The sequence below is a fragment of the Perissodus microlepis genome, chromosome 6 (assembly GCF_051167445.1).
Source record: "Perissodus microlepis isolate ML-2025 ecotype Zambia chromosome 6, ASM5116744v1, whole genome shotgun sequence".
Taxonomy (NCBI): domain Eukaryota; kingdom Metazoa; phylum Chordata; class Actinopteri; order Cichliformes; family Cichlidae; genus Perissodus; species Perissodus microlepis.
Window position 1 is genome coordinate 7,761,857 of NC_140466.1, and position 16,674 is coordinate 7,778,530.

Below are 16,674 nucleotides of genomic sequence, written 5' to 3' on the forward strand. Positions count from 1 at the left end.
GGGCTCCAGAAAGGAAAGAGCTGAGCAGAGCTGCAGACAGCCATCACTGGGAGTAGAAATAAACACAGCTACAATATGGCTTTTGTTAAACAAAGGGAGCGGGAGAAGACAAGAAGAGGGAAGAAAAATCAGCAGTGAGACCTTTGTCAACACAGCGGATACACAAAACATCACGATACACATGAGATGGGCCACACACACACTACTCTCAGTATGACATAACAATATGTTCCACTGCACCAAGAAAATAAAAAAATAAAAATCCACAAGTGAGCTAATATATTTCTGTTAGTGGGAGTGCAGCTCTGCCAAAAGTCACGTTCACACGTGCAGCACCATGCTTTCCTACAGGTTTTCCCTTTGAGAGAAAAAAAAACAAACAACGGAGCAAACGCTGGTTCAGAATTACACATCGGAATAAAATATGAAGTTACACAACGGAATAATACAAATAATGATAGTGAAAGGAAGAAGTGATGACCAGAGTTGGACGGGAATCCCATTCAAAAACATCTGAGCTGCTGCTGCACGGCTTCAACACGTGCCTGTGTTGTTCTCTTCGCCGTTTTGCCCCGCTCTCCTTCACGCTCTCTTTCCATTTCTCCTCACCTTTCCCCTAATTCTCCCTTTCGTCCTCCTTTCCTTACTCTGTGTAGGTTTTCTAACGATGCGTCTTCATGCTCCGCATTTCTTCAGACTTATCACTTCATCGCCTGCTGAGTTTTGAATCCAGTCAAGAAATGGAGCAGATGCTGTGCTTCTCACATCAACAAAAGCGCAGTATTCTGGTTATCCTCTTTCTCACACCGTTTCCCTGCTCTCCCTGATGCCCTTTGGACAACTTGGAGGAAGACATTTATGCAGGAAGAAGGAAACTTGCCTAACTGAACATGACTTGAGATGAGAGGCTCTGTGGAGGTTTTTCTGGGTTTTGCTCATCTTAAACATAACCAATGAAGCTCCCAGTTTTAGTCCAGCACAAACCACATCACCTCACTTCTTCTACACATGCATTTGCCAACTTTTTCCTTCACACACCACCTCCTGCTGTGTGTCTGCATTGCTCACTCAGCCTCTAAACCCTCAAGCAAATCTCCCCAACACAGAGAAAATTAAGATATGTGAATAAGCTTTAGATAAACTAAACAAAACTTCATACTCAATTAAAATCATCGGGTCGAGGAAACTTTTTGGGAAAAATTAATCACTGCCTCAAAACATTCTGGCAACCGCACGCTTGTCCCTGTCAGCCACTTTGACTAGCTAACTTTGCATTCCTGTCTTCATGGGTCTGTGAAAGTGGCCGCGCTCTGTCAATCAGACATTTGCATAAAGGTTCCCTATACCTGAAGGAGGGAGATAATATCTGACTGTACACAAGAGTGCATGCTGATGTCATAGCTGGGTGTTTTCTCAGCAATGATCCCCACTTCTCTTGAGCTCCTGTTTGGTGAAGCTTAAGTGAATCAAAGGTTAGTGACAGCATTTCCTATCCAAATCCATTTGCCCTTGTGGTTATGAGCTCAGACTTCACAGAAATTTTGATTTTGCCAGCAATGACAACACATGGCTCCATCAGCCCGCTGATTTAATGCATGCTGTACATGTTACATGTAAACCTGATACATTTGAGTTGTTAATCTTCTGTTGTTTTAGAGTAAGATTTATATTTTATGTGCTATGTGCATAAACTAAATTAATCCAGTTAAAAAAAAACGTGGTGGGGGCGCACCATCTTCCCAGGAAGCCCACAGATCGAGTTTTAATTTGCATATTGCCCAGAAGCTTCCTGAAGATGACCTCATAGATCTTATCATCAGGAAGCTTGAATCTATTTAACACTACAGTTAATAATGTCTTCTTCTGTGATGTGATCAAGTGATTTATCAACCAGAGACTGATAACAGCTAGATGGGTGCACAACATTTCTGGTGGTGTTAAATGCTAAAAAGAAAGGTTGGGTTTTTTTGTTTGTTTTTTGGTAACCAACCAACTGATTCCATGGCAATGCTGTTTCATGTACTAAAAGAAAAATATATGAATTATAGTTCCAGGCACTGATTACAATTATTTCAGTAAACTAGTAAAAATAAAATAAAATACAGGAATAGACCCCAATGTGTGTTAAGCAGACCTGGGTCACCGAGGTGGTTTGGTCAGTTCACTGTTAAATGTCAAACAATCTGAAAACATCACCTTTGTAAAAGTAATCTGATGTATTGGTAAATATCAAACTCGGGATAAAATAAGAATTGCAAAGCTGCTTTAGTAGAGTTACAGAATCACAATGTGCACCAGGAAATTTGGCAGAATAAGCTCTCTTTAATAGTAGACTTGTCGTGGTCCTGGGTCTTTGACCTAGTGTTATCCTTGGTTTTGTTTTTTGGATCTTTAGTTGTGATTACCTTTGTGCTATGGGTTCTTGTTTACATTTTAGTATAGATGTGCATTTACTTCTTTGTGTGTTTCAGGTTAACCTAGCTTCCCTAGTGTTCCATTGTATTTTGTTGTCAAGTTTTTGTCTCAGAGTTAGGTATTTCACTGTTTACTCGTTTCCTGTTTTATTTTGACAGTCATGCATCTTTGGATCTTTTGGAGATTCTTTGTTAGCTTCTGCATTTTGGACTTTGCAATTTTCTGGACCAAGAAGCATGTTGTTTCAGGTCCATGAAGCTTTTTCCTCCACATAGCGTTTCTTAAGAGCCTGGTTAGAGTCTGGTTATCATTTTCCAAACATCTTGCCAAACTAAATTCACCCAGAATCTAACTAAAACAAATGCAATCAGCTAACCAATCGGCACACAGTGCAATCATCTTAGGGATTAGGAATAAGTCACTACAACGACAGTAAGTAATAACAACAGAGTATGGCATATGCTGTTAAAAATATGTAATATGCCTTTTATGTGTGAAATGATTACCGTTGCACTAACCACTGTAATATAATTAAGAAACGAAAACACAAACTGAGATGATACTACAAATATGAGCGCATACCCGAGTATCGCTGAGGTGTACGTGTGTCACTATATGTTCAATAAGAAGTACATGTGTGGGTAATAATCCCCAGTCTGTTTGCTTCTCCTGGCTCTCAGAGCAGGAAGGAGAAACACCTGCAAGTGTGTTTGCGTGTGTTTGTAAACCTGTTTGTGTGTGTATGTGGCGAACACTGAGGTGGCTGTTGTTTTCATGCCAGCCATCCGGATGCTCTCTCTGCCCACTGCTCTTTTTCATTTGGCTCAACTATGCGTACGTATTTGCGAGTGTGTGTGTTTGTGTGTGTGTCTGTGTGTAATACGGCATTCCAGGTGCCCGCTGCCTCATCATCAGCAGTGACAGGGAGCAATGGTCCACACACACACACTTTCTTTCTCTCTCTAAAGATTCTGCTAGTGCCCCTGCACTTAGATGCCCAGACGCAACCATGGCAAAAAAAATAATCATAATAATTATATTTAAAAAAAATAAATAAATCAATGTATAAAATTCCATTTGAATTTTCCCTCCACAGCCTGTCTGTATGAGGGCTGAGCAAATAAAAGAACAAATAAAAGCAGCAAGTTAGATTTAAAAACATACTTGGTGCAGTCATTGAAGAGCTCCTTACACGGACTCTGCTCCAACCTCTCCCGGCACCCAGCGACAACATCCTGGGGTATGTCAGGCAGATGGGCTGCCGACTTGAGGGTTTAAAGAGACAGAAAAACAGCAGGTGAGGCAAACAGACGCAGAGAGACAGAAGAGAACATGCTCAGTGTAACATGGTCACAGATTGTTGAAGATGTGAAAATAGATTTTATACCAGAATTGTGCTTGAATCTTTCTGTTAGTGAAAAAACAAAACAAATTGAAGTTCCCCTGTCTGTTTGCTCCGACTCATTTCAGTCAGTGAGAACATTAGCATTTATGTGAATCAGCTTAAAAATAACTGCCTTGTGCAGCTGTAGTGAAAACACAAAAGAAGACCTAATAGGACAGTGAAGTACACATTCACACATGTAAGAGCCAGAATTAAATGCATGACTTGACCATTTTATCTCCAGCTTACTTTATTTACCGATAGCTGAGCATATTTCCAGTTAACAAACAATTAAATAAACCCTAAGCACTTTTATTACGCTGAATAAAATTCAATGAGACGATCATCTGGAAGTGCATGTATTAACTTAAACTAATATATAAATAATTTATGGCCGTATCATGCAGCCCTGTAATTAAATGAGCAGGTTGGTGCATCTTACCCCATTATTAAAGTATGTGTCTAAAACATTCAGTCCACAGTCCCTCCTTTTCTCATCGGGAGCTAGCTGATACATAGCCTGTCACAGAAAAACAGAAGTTGTAGGAACCACAGCAAGCCATGCTCATTCAGCCATCTTTAAAACTTCTCCAAATAAGGTCAAAGTCACAGAGAAGAAAGCAAAGAAGGCTGAAGCCAAGAGGGAAAGATGCTGCGTTAATGAACAGAGGAAATCAGGGACAGCTGACTGATGGTGAAGAGTTAGCAAAGACAAAACATCTCGTTTTAGTCAAGGCAGCAAACTGGGAACTATTTTCTTCTTTTCACCATCACAGATTGTGTCTTTGGTCAAATATGGCTGTAGGCAGGGACACAGTCTGGAGTTTGACTGCTTTGCGCCGTGTGTTTTGTTTGAAAACACGCTCCGCAGAGACGAATGGGACTGAGCAGCACTACTACGCATCAGCCAAGACACAAAGTCCTCGGGGAGACTCGTGGCACATGTTGACGACTAAAAAGTTGCTCATTAAATTTCAAGCATTTGTCAGTTGGTGTGTATATATGTGTCTGCCTACCTTAAAAAAAAACCCTAAAACTAAAAGAAACAAAAACAACACAAATCTAGGACCCCATTAAATTCCTCGCCTGTTTTCCCTTCTTGCATACCATCAGGGGCCTAGACACAAGCTTGGGCCTGTGTTTGCCTGCTCACCCAGGGGACCTGCCTCTGACGTTGGCTTGACCTCATGGAGGAGTGCATGGAGGAAGGGGAGGAGTCTGCTCCCTGACAGCTTCTCTAAGTCGCTAATCATCCACTACGCCCACCCCACCCACCTCCCTATGTGACTGCCAAGAACAGGCAAGGGGACTTTGCACTGACTTTCCTTTTCTGTCCTGTCCATTGCTCTGCGGACCCTGATCCAGGAAGGTCTCGTGGGAGAAATCATAGACATATGAAGGTAAAAAAGACGGAGAAAGTGAAAGACTGGCAAGAAGGTGACAAAGGGGGTTCTGTAAGACACAAGAACACTTATAAGGATATCAGAGAATATGCAGAGTAGTTGCAATGGACTCAAAGTCTTACCACAGCATCCATAAATTCCATGCAGCGCTTCAGCTCTGGCCTTGTGTCACAGTACTGACGGAATAACAGCCGACCAATGGGCTGCTTCTCACATAGACTAGTGTAGTCCCTCTCTGAGAAGAAGACAGGGGAAGGAAAAAAGATGAGGGGGAGGGAGATAGAAGGAGAAATGTAATACAACACACACTGGACATTACGCTACACCAGCGAGTCCATGAGATGATTACGCTAGGAGGAAATGATAACCCTGCGGCATGAAACTGTAAGTAACTGTATATTTTTGCCCAGCGAAACAAAAAATTGTTGGAAACCATTGAGCTATATCACTATATTAGTGGGCTTAAGGGATAAATTGTTTTCATTTGAATTAACTTTGCGTTGTGAGCCAAAGTGAGAAACGAACTGGTGGATGCCTTTTATAGTTCTCACAGTTAAACTCGAAATAGTCGCAAAAGGGCAATTAAAGGGCAGGAACTGTCACGTTTCCTGGTGACAGCAAAACGGTAAGCAATTTTTTTCTGCTTCTGTTTTGAAACACATCTCCATCCACATGAAATACAAAAAAAAATGCATTTAAAGAAACATATACATTTCAAAATACAGGACAGGCTTAATGTCTGAAAATTTGTTTTGAGGAGCACAAAGAAACACTAAAAATTATGTGTAGAAACACGAATTGTCAATTTTGATCACCCCATTCGCTTGTGAAGCGCCCTTTTAAACATTTTAAACCTCAGCATGAGCATTTTCACAGCTGCCATCTTAGTGTTTTGACGTGGAATGTGACAAGAAGGGGCAGGTCTGTGTGTAAAACCGCACACTTACTACAACAACCTGACTGTCAGTCACAAAATCATAAGCCAACGAGCATACCGCAGATAATCCACCATTTTGAAACATAATACGTATGTCAAACATAGTTTGACCTAAAATGAGTGACTGAGTCCACAAGCTCAGAAAAACAAATGTCTCCAGAGTTCAAGACAGAAACAATCTTTTTGCAAACACACTTACTGTCATCTGGTGGTCTACAAATAAGAAGCTTCGTTTTTCACACCTGAAAGCGGCGTCCATGTTTTACAATGACAACGCACCAGTCCTCTCGTCCTTTGTTAGCTAACAACAAGCTAGCACTAACTAGCTGCTTTACAAAAAATACAATAAATAAATTTAAAAAATTAAACTTTTTCCCCAGCGTATATTTTGGTTTGTTTTTTTTTTTTATTATACAGGGTGAAAGATTTGTATTTGTATTGCTTGGCATGTTTAACCAAAGAAAAGCAGTACTTGCTATAATCAATAGGATAATAGACACTGAAGTTGCTTAAAAGAAAAGCTTAAAAACTGTGAATCTGAGAAGCCATTATCTACAGTACTCTGCAGAGGTTTTCAGCCACCCGTCATTTTTTATATTTTTCTAGAAAAATGTAAAATGTGTGCAGTGATTTTTTGAAACGTGCAAACCTAGATGGAAATATCGTATACAAAGCAAAAACAGGGTTTTTTTCCATCTGAAAATACAGATGGAGGTACTTTGAGCAGACTGAAATGTAGAATGCAGAATGGAAGTAAAATATAAACAAATAGGGAGTGGGTCAGGACTTTTCCTCATTATTTTATATCTAATACGTCTTAGCTAAAACAAGGTTTTTCCTACAAATAAACACACTTTTTCCCCCAGACAGATCTAGCTATTAATTTTACACAAAGTAATGGGGATCTACACAAAAATTAAAAAAATTAAATAAAATGTAAGGGTCAAGTTAAAAGAAATTCAGCCTCCACCTCACGGAAAAAATGAATTCTACCTTTAAAAAAAAGAAAAAAAAGAAAGAAAAGGAGACGTATTCTTTTCTGGAAAAAAAAGAAAAGAAAAACACCACATGATGTCACATATCTGTTTTTTCTGTACATATCTTAGCATTTTTTCATGTACACGTTTCTCTCGCACAGCTGGCCCTGCCCCTATTAGCACTAATGGTGTCCATTTGAGTCATATTTCCTCTTGTACCAGGACGCTTTCCATCATTGGTTGACGCTAAGGATGCGCAGGCACACATGCAAGATAAACATACAAACAAAAACAGGCCACACACATTCATATACACAGAGGAAGAGAGATGCTAGGTATGAAAATTTGGGAGTGCTGACAGCTACAGGCAAACCTCCAACAGTAAATGAAATCTTCACAACAGCCCTCTCTTCTGCACTGTTTATTACACAGGATTTACTTCTGCAGCTCAGCGTTTCCTATTCAAACTTGCCACTTACATGACCACAGCATCTAACTTATCAGGTTGGTCAGCAAACAGAATAGAGATAGGATTTTTTTTATTATTTCCCTTTACACAAAGAGGCTGCTGTATTTAAAATCTGACCAACAGAAACCCTTTCACAAAACTTTATACTGTACTTTGTTACACTTGCTTTCAGACATTATCTTTCATCTTTGATCACCAAGATTTCAGAGGCCTGCTTTGGTGTTTCCCCATCAGCTCTGTGCGGGAGCGGGGAAAGCCCTTTACACTCATAGCTGATGAAGGCAATTTCAGAGCGTTTGAACAGTATTTGGAGCAGTTTATTTGAACTCTGGAGTGGAGTGGTCTGGCCGGAGGAGAACAATGGTGTAGCTGTGTATGACATCTGTATCCCCAAATGTGGCTCGCGCGCTACTCTTGACAATCATTGAAGAGGTTACTGACAGCGTACGATTAAGAGAGCACAAGTGGCTTTTATTTAACAGGGGACAATAGGCGATGCGAACCACAGGAAGTTGGTAAAAAGAGACAGGCCAAGATACTCGTCCCGTATTCATTAGCAGGCATAGAGAAATCAAAATATGAAATGCAAATTAATTAATCATCCAGTTGGTTTAAATAAACCATTCGATCATCGGCACTGTAAAAGGCTGTACTGTGAAGTGGTGTTGGTAGAGGTGGTGACAGAGGAGAACCAGCTCAGGCTGTCTTCTCTATGTCAAGATATTTCATGTGAATTAGAAAGCTTGAAGAGGCCATGGTGGTGCAGTGGTTAGCATAGTCACCTCACATTAAGAAGATTCCTGGTCCAAACCTCCTTTCTGTGAGGATTCTGCATATTTTCCACATGGTCTCCAGGGACCCCAGCTTCCTCCCCCAGAGTCCAAAAGGCATGCATGGCGGGCAAACCGGTGATTCTAAATTGCCCATAGGTTTTAGTGTGAGCATGAATGGTTGTCTCTGTCTCTGCATTGGCTCTGTGATGGACTGGCATCTTGTGCACAGTGTACCCTGCCTGTGTTCCTGTGATAGCTGACAATTTAGGAAAATAGGTAGAGAACACCCAAACTAATAACTGGCCAAAGCACAACATCAACAGCAACAAACCACCAGTGCTAGAAAATTTACCAGTGAAGTGCTGAAGAACTGCTGGACTAAGTGTGAGAATGGATTTTTACTTACTGTTGCACTCTGCTCAACCAAGACTGGCTCCAAATATGAGCACATTCTCTAACTGCTCTAACTTTGTCCTCTTTACAAAAACAAAAGCCAAAGAAGACAACTGATCTTTATATATCTCTTGTTCTTAGACAACTGAATGCATTAACACCCCTCACAGTGGCCGTGAAGACAGTCTCCCAGAATATAAAGTACTGAATATAAAGTGTGTGAAACCGACCCAGAGGCAGAACTCAACACATTTTATATTTTCATTGTTTTAGTGGTTTTTGTTTTTACTTTCAAAAGCATAAGACTGTAACATTTCTGCTATAGCACACAGGGTGCTGCACCGCACCTCGCATAACTCAAAGGCCTCAACAATCAGAAACAGCTCAGGCTGTGCTTTACAATATCGTCCGTGATAAAACCAGAATACATTTTTCTGTATAATAAAAATGTCGTAGTGTGATATAACGGTCTATAACAATACCATGAATTGAAATGCCCTATGTGCTCAACAACAAGACAAGCCCAGGCATGTCTGAAAGCAAGAGCACATGTCAGTGTCTGATTGAGACTAAATATCTAAAAAGACTTCAAAAACATGCAACAAAACAGTACTATGCAAAATACGTGAGAAAAATGTTCCCGCTAAATGTACAGTAATGTTGAAAACAAGGGCTTTAAGCAGTTATTTTACACTTTTACCTGAACATCCCAGGCTACTGTTGCATAACAAATTTCGCATGCATGGGACTAATAAAGGTTATCTTATCTTATTTCGCCTCCATTTCCTACACTTCTAAATGCTGCTGCCTGCAAGCTGTAAGCATCAAGAACATTTTTTCAATCTTTTTTCTGTATCATCAGAAATTTCATTATTATTATTCATTTGTAATTATTACTATTCATTATCCATTACAACAAATTATCGGATAGTTTTGAGGCTAACCTACCTGTCTTGACAAACAGGTATAGATCAACTTTTTAAGCCATTTTTTCACCATTTAATTTCTCACTGAGCATTAGACTAGTGAGTTCAGCCAGCTGACAAAAACATGAAACTTTGGGTTGGCGTCCTGTCGGCCGTTCTGAAAATTAAACAAACATTTCTTTTGTTCAGAGAAAATGACACATACAGCAGTTTCAGTCATTAGTTGCTTGTCTTTTACCACCAGATATCCTGTTTCTTTACTCTGTTATATCATTATAAAGATGGGCGAAATCTGTTTACAAAGGCCCTCTGACAAGGTTTCAGTCTAGCATGAGAAGTTTTTCAAGTATTTCGGGACATTTTCATCCTAATGACGAGTTTTGCTTGTTGCTCCAGTGGTGGCAGTTCTCTGCTGAATCACAACACAACTGGCTGACTCTTTAAGGTGACAACATCTAATTTGCGTAAGAAAGAAGCCACAGAAACTATTGTGAAATTGTCTAGAAAGCATTTTTTTTCCACTAATTGCAAAAATATCCCTGTTTTTCAGTAGGACTGTCAAAATTAAGAAAAGTATCTGTGTCACATTTCATTTTTACTCAGTAAGTTTCTCAGAATTCTTTAAATAAAAAGTACATTTACACCAGTTGTTAGTGTTTGATTTTTGCTGTACCCATTCACAGGTTTGCCACACACAACAAATCTTTTTATGAATAAACACTGGAGAAATTTTTCTTTATTTTTTAACAATGGTAACAAAGCGTTTCTATGACACTGCAGATCCACTTCACTGTTATTGATGTTGTGCCTTCTCTCTCCAGTAGATTTTTCGTCCTATTTGTTGTACATGGTTTTCCATCCCAACCAGTCGAGGCAGATAGTTGCCCCTTCCTGATACTGGTTCTGTCCAGGGTTTCTTTCACAGTTGTGCTTCCTCAAAGGTGACTGCCTGAATGTTGGGGTAATCTCTCTAATGTTGTAGGATCTTTACCTTACAATTTAAAGGATCTAGAGATGATTGTTATTGTGAACTGATGCAATATAAAATTTAATTGGACTAATGCTTTTGACTTTTTGACTATCATTTGTGTAGAAGGGAGTAGTTTAAGCAATTTGAAGCACATACATTTTTTTCTTTTATTGCATACTCCTTATCTACATTTAGATTTCTATGAGGATGTTTACTCATACTTTTTGTGTTCCCCAACTGCAAAAACCCCCAATTTCTCAATAATGTCTTCCTTGCTTATGAGGAACCTATCCAATTTCCTAAATATGAACAAATATGAAAGGAGATTGGGAAAGAGGGAACGCACACAAGGCAACAAGGTGTCAGAGAAAAATGGAACTGGTAAATAAGGGGATTAAAAAGAGAGGAGGGAGCACTGTAAGGCTCGAACTAGCACGGGATACTAACTGTCTGAGCCAGTGAATGCAGCTGTAATTACAACTCAATCAAAACTCCAATTTAGACCAAGACAGAGTAGATTAGTGAGACAGTGAACAGTCAGCTAAATGCTCACAAGCGTGCAATAGGTGCAGGAGTGCCTGCCCGTGTTTGTGTGCAAACAGACACCTGCACGGCCAATGCTCACTGCTGCTATGCAACAAGCATTTAGTCTCCATCCAAAATACCTATGCTTTCAGAACAATGTTTAACAGGCTAACGTGTTTGCAGTGATCAAAACTAAGAGGTGCCCATATAATATATGTATTAAATATGCCAAAAAAATAGAATGGTAAGAAAGAGATGGACAAAAAAGAAAGAAAGATGGAGAGAGAGGTCTAAGGCTGGCAGACAAAGTGCCTGCAGCCCACATAATGTAATCTAAGCTTCCTAGAATTACCGTTCACTTGTCAAGGCTAAGGTCAAATGCCTGACATTATCAAGACACAACAAAGACTCTGCTATCAGTCGCTACACTGTATTCTGTCCACTGTGCCCGCACTCTGAACGGGCAAGTGTGAGTGTTTCTGCACGTGTGTATGTGTGCACGCACATAACTACACGCCTGTGTGTTTAAGCACACCAGGAGGATTATTTTGATCTTGTACTCAGTGTGATAGGGAAATTACGCAATAGCATCTATGTAATAGTGACGTACATAAACCTTAACAGCTGCTGTATGCGCGCATGCACACACACAAGGACAAACACACACACGGGCAGGCACTTATTGCCCGTTTTTAGAATCCTGTGCACATTAATATCCAAATGGGAATAAATACGTGCAAGGTTATATTTATGTGCTGGGTACCATCCTCCTCACACATATTAATAATAATAATAATAATAATAATAATAATAATAATAATAATAATAATAATAATAATAATAATAATAATTGGATTGATTTCAGGTTACACAAAGACATTTTACATTAAATAACCAGAATTGCTGCTTTGCTGTTCTAGGCCTGTGCCTACCAGTTAAGCCAGTGGCCCCCAACCCCCAGGCCATGGACTGGTACTGGTCCGTGAGTCGTTTGGTACCGGGCCGCGAGAGTTGAGGCTCGGGTGTGAAATTTATGGTTTTCAGGGTTTTTATCGGTTTTATTTTGTTGTATTTATCCACGACATCTTAAAGGCCAGTCTGTGAAAATATTGTCGGACATAAACTGGTCCGTGACACAAAAAAGGTTGGGGACCGCTGAGTTAAACTACAGCTTACGAACACGTCTGTCCAGACAAAGGCAGTGGAGGCTGTGAAAAAAGCAAAAATGATCATAGAAACTAACAGATTCAAACAAATAACGGATAAACATCGTGAGTTTTGAGTAGTGATCTGAACATCAGTGCTGGCTTGGAGATAATGGTCCAGGAGGAGAGAGCTTTAAAGAATTCTTTCGCTTGGTCCTGATTGGTGTTGAAAAGAATTTGGCATTAAATGAGTAGAGGCTGATGGAAGGTGTGTGGTGATGAACAGAAGGACTCTGAAATGGATTCTGGTGTGGGACAGGAGCCCAGTTAAAGTTTTGAAGGGACGGGAGTAATAGTGGTTGCAGGACTACGGCATTTAGCAGAGTTGTACAGGAGTTTGATTACTTGTATTGTAAAGAATGCAGTTGCAGTAGCAACATCTGGATGTGCTGGAGGCATGGATAAAAGTTTTGGAAGCAAAGAAAAAAAAATTTCCTGGGAAAAAAAATGTTCTTTGCTGCGACATGCTGAGGTTAAAGGAGAGAAGTGCCAAAAATTACTCAGACGCAGAGTGGAGTTGCTGATGGTGAGGCACATTTGGGGGTTTGGGACCAATCATGCCCTGATTTATCATTTTAGTTTGAGCCAGTAAACTTTCATCTGTGATTTAATGGTGGTGGTGTCCAACCACATCATGTTGAAGCATGACGCTATCAAAGGGAGAGGATCCAGAGGATGAATAGAAGAGGGACAAGCATTAAACACAGGGGATATCCTGTGATAGAGGTGTGCCTGGGCTTAAGTTCATGAACTGTTGCTTTGTTGTTTGAGATACATGACTGAGAGGCTGTGGCAGGGTTATTAATGGTGGGACAAAAGAACAGTGTGGTTGTTGGTATCAAAACTTGTTCGAGGAAGATGAGGATGCAGTGTTAACCAGAGGCCGAATGAGGAAGGGAGAATGGTGAGAAGAGATAAGTACACACTGGGGAATTCCCCAAGGAACTACATACCTAACAAGCATGTAAAGAAATGTGTGTGTGTGTGTGTGTGTGTGTGTGTGTGTGTGTGTGTGTGTGTGTGTGTGTTGGGGGGGGTGGGGGTGGGGGGGTGTAAGGATGTCCATATCCATTGTTAGCTGGTGTATTGCAACTCCTAGACACAACCATGACTGTGAATATGGAAGTTGGTCTCCTGTATGAAACTGAAGCCCTGTAGTGGTTCCAGAAACTGTACAGCCACTTACAGTTATTATTATCATTAATGCGGACATGAAAATCACCTGGGATAGGAACAAAAAGGTGAGAATGCACACAACTGGACCAGAGATGGAGATCGATTTTTTTCAAGATTTGGATAATTAGTTCTATGAGTGAAGACTTGCGATCTGAAATCAACACGACGACGAGTGCAATCAACACCGAGTGTGAGACATGTCCTCCGCGAATATGTGCATCTACATCTTTGACTCTGCCTTCTTCCTATCCTCTCCTGTCCTCGAAAGATCTTTTCTCTCGTTGTAAAAAGCCTCTCTTTCCCTCTGTGTTTCTGTTTTCCACTCGTGCTCTCTGTAACTCTCCTGTTCTGCCACTCTTATGTTTCTCTGAAGTGGCTGAAAGAGTGAGAGAGAGGGAAAGAGCTGCAGATAGTGGGAGGGAAAGGCATGGAGATAGAAAAGAGGGAGGGTATGCGAGTATGTGGGGGAGGGTAGCACTGCAATCTCTGGCAAAGATAGCTGTGACGCACTATTACACAGACACACACACACACACACACACTTGTGCTGTGGCATTCAGGGAACCATGGTGGGTGGGGGCTGGGGGGGTGAGAAGATAATGAAGCCCAAGAGTAGAACTCTTGTCGGGGGCCACAAAGAGAAAATCCTGCCAGTACTTTCAAGTTAGACCTGGAGGTTGAGAAAAGGAAGGAAGCTGGGGTGAGCATGCTTTCATTTGATGTGTGAACAAGCACAGGAGAAATGTTAAAGGAGAGCTTGAGATTCAGAAACAGCAGTGCAAACAGATTCCCTGTCTCAGTCACACGCACACAAACACACACAGGGTTTCCTGTCCCTTGCTTGTAACTACGGGTGGAGACGGGTAGAAACAGGAAGGAAGTCCAATCTGAACTTCCTCACACAGTCAGGCCCACCCCAACGACACAGCATGGCAAGTTATCTTTTTGTCTCACACCCACATACCCACACGCACTACCAGTTTCTTACCGATGGTGCGACGTAGCTCCTCACACTGGCTGATGTGCGGGAGTTTTAGCATCTCTTTCCATTTCTTGCTGCGGCCATTCCTCTTTCCTCCTCCACCTGAGACACAAAAGGAGAGTTTCCTCGTCAGCCCATCTATGCTTTAATATTGCATTTGGAGTCTTTAACAGTTTCCATCCATTGGCATTTTCAACACAAACATATGAATAGGGCTGCTGTGAGGACATAAGCCCCACCCACCTGCTGTTCAAACCTACTGTGTGCAAGGATCAGCCAATCAGAATAAAGAAAGGGAGAGGAGCTAAAACAGCTTGCTTTTATTTAGTTATCCTTTACTTCATCCAATAAGGATTATTTTTTAATTATGGAAAACAATTCTAGTACAGTCAAAAAACATAAAGGTGGAAATATGGAAATGAGCACAATAGGTTCACTTCAAGTGTTAGGAAAAGTCTCAGTTATAACCACATGTTTAAATTAAAACCTCTCACAAGAGAAAAGAAGATTTTAAGACATTTCATGACTATCAAAATGAAACAAAATACTTCCGACTTTTTAAGACTCCATGGGAACCGTGTGTGTGTGCGCGCCTGTGCATGTGCGTGTGTGTGGGTGCGCACAAGCTTGTTCATGTTGACCTTGCTTTGACCAGAGGCCAAAGCAGGTGGTTCATCTCACCAGTCGCCTCCATGCATCATGGCAGGGCATGTGGTGAAGAATGTTGACAGCTTCAAAGATCATGGGGCACACACATATTGTGTCTCTCTCTCTCGTAAATGCGCGTGCGCGCACACTCACACACACATACACTCGCACGCACACACAGTAATGTTGGGCAGTCGTCTTGGCAGATCAGATGACCCTGATATGAGTGGTAAACGATCTCAAGGCCCAACAGCGCTCTTCAGAGGACCCCAGTCACTCCGTATATTTCACAAGGAATCTCATTCCAATAGCAGCAGGGGTGTGTGTGTGTGTGTGTGTGTCCAGAGAAATGGGGAAGAAAAGAAGTCAGAAATGGGAAACAATCCAACTGAGGAGGTTTGCCTGCAGACTGTCTCATCTGGAAATCCCTTGCATTTCCGCTCGATGACCTTCTCATCTCAAACTCTTGCCTCAAGCTCAGCTACACCGGCTATGCTGCAGACATTACATAGTCCACACCCAGCCAGATCCTTTACACAAAATCTACGCAATGTCCAACTGAGCCAATGTAAGAATATAGCAGAAAGCTATCCATGTAATTCATAGTGGGCAACCAGTACTCTTGTGTCCTGCCTGTAGCACACTCATGCTATGTAAGTTGTAAGTACAAATCCAAAGTGGATGGTTTCCTGATATTTGCTAGATGTGAGCATGTGTGGATACTGTTCCAACCTTATTCCGTGGACATTATCCACAGGTCATCATTCCATCATTACTGGATAACACACACACACACACATACACACACACACACACACACACACACACACACACACACACACGCACACACACTTAAAGAGAGAATCTGATATTTTATAACATCTGTCTGCAAACTCAGCCATTATTAAAATTGGTGATCAACATTTCAAAATGTAGCGCGACAAACATTTGCTGATTACGACATCATTTGATTAGGATTGGTATTTTATGGTCTTGTTATTTCTTTGATATTGTGCCTGTGGACCTCTGCCATTACTATTTTTACTCAAATTTACTTCAAACTTGAAAGCTTGATGAAAATTACACAATGCCACTAAAGTTCCTCTGTGCTATCTCACAGCTTTCCTGTCTTCTCTTCACTATCCTTTCTTAATAAAAGCTAAAAAGCGTACATAAAAATATATAAAAACAATGATCCTTGGAGGACCATCCTGACAAAGCACATGGTTCAACACAAATTCACAATTACCCATTTTCCACTATTATGATGACCTAGTTGTGCATCCCAAATCATTGCTAACAAAGGCTGGGGGAATTATACAAGGAAGACGAAAAAATAAATAAATAAATAAAAATATCACAGTTGTATCTGTGAATAATCTATGAATATTCCCTCCCACAGCCGCTTGCGTCAGAGGTTCCTACTTTAGAGCCCAGCTATTTTGTGGTGCCAGCTTTTAGGGACTAGGAGCAGTCCTTTTTTTCTAGTAG

General features: G+C 40.9%; 1 protein-coding gene across 2 annotated transcripts in view; it reads right to left on the minus strand.

Moving 5' to 3' along the window:
* Window positions 1–16,674, minus strand: part of grk4 (G protein-coupled receptor kinase 4) — a 49,978-nt gene that overhangs the window by 21,972 nt on the left and 11,332 nt on the right. For both annotated transcript variants that reach the window (XM_084930450.1, XM_084930451.1), the window contains exons 2-5: window positions 14,542–14,637; window positions 5,325–5,437; window positions 4,242–4,319; window positions 3,580–3,680 (exon numbers count right to left, since the gene is read on the minus strand). In XM_084930450.1, the coding sequence (XP_084786576.1) occupies window positions 3,580–3,680; window positions 4,242–4,319; window positions 5,325–5,437; window positions 14,542–14,637 (388 nt within the window). The remainder of the gene's footprint in view (window positions 1–3,579; window positions 3,681–4,241; window positions 4,320–5,324; window positions 5,438–14,541; window positions 14,638–16,674) is intronic.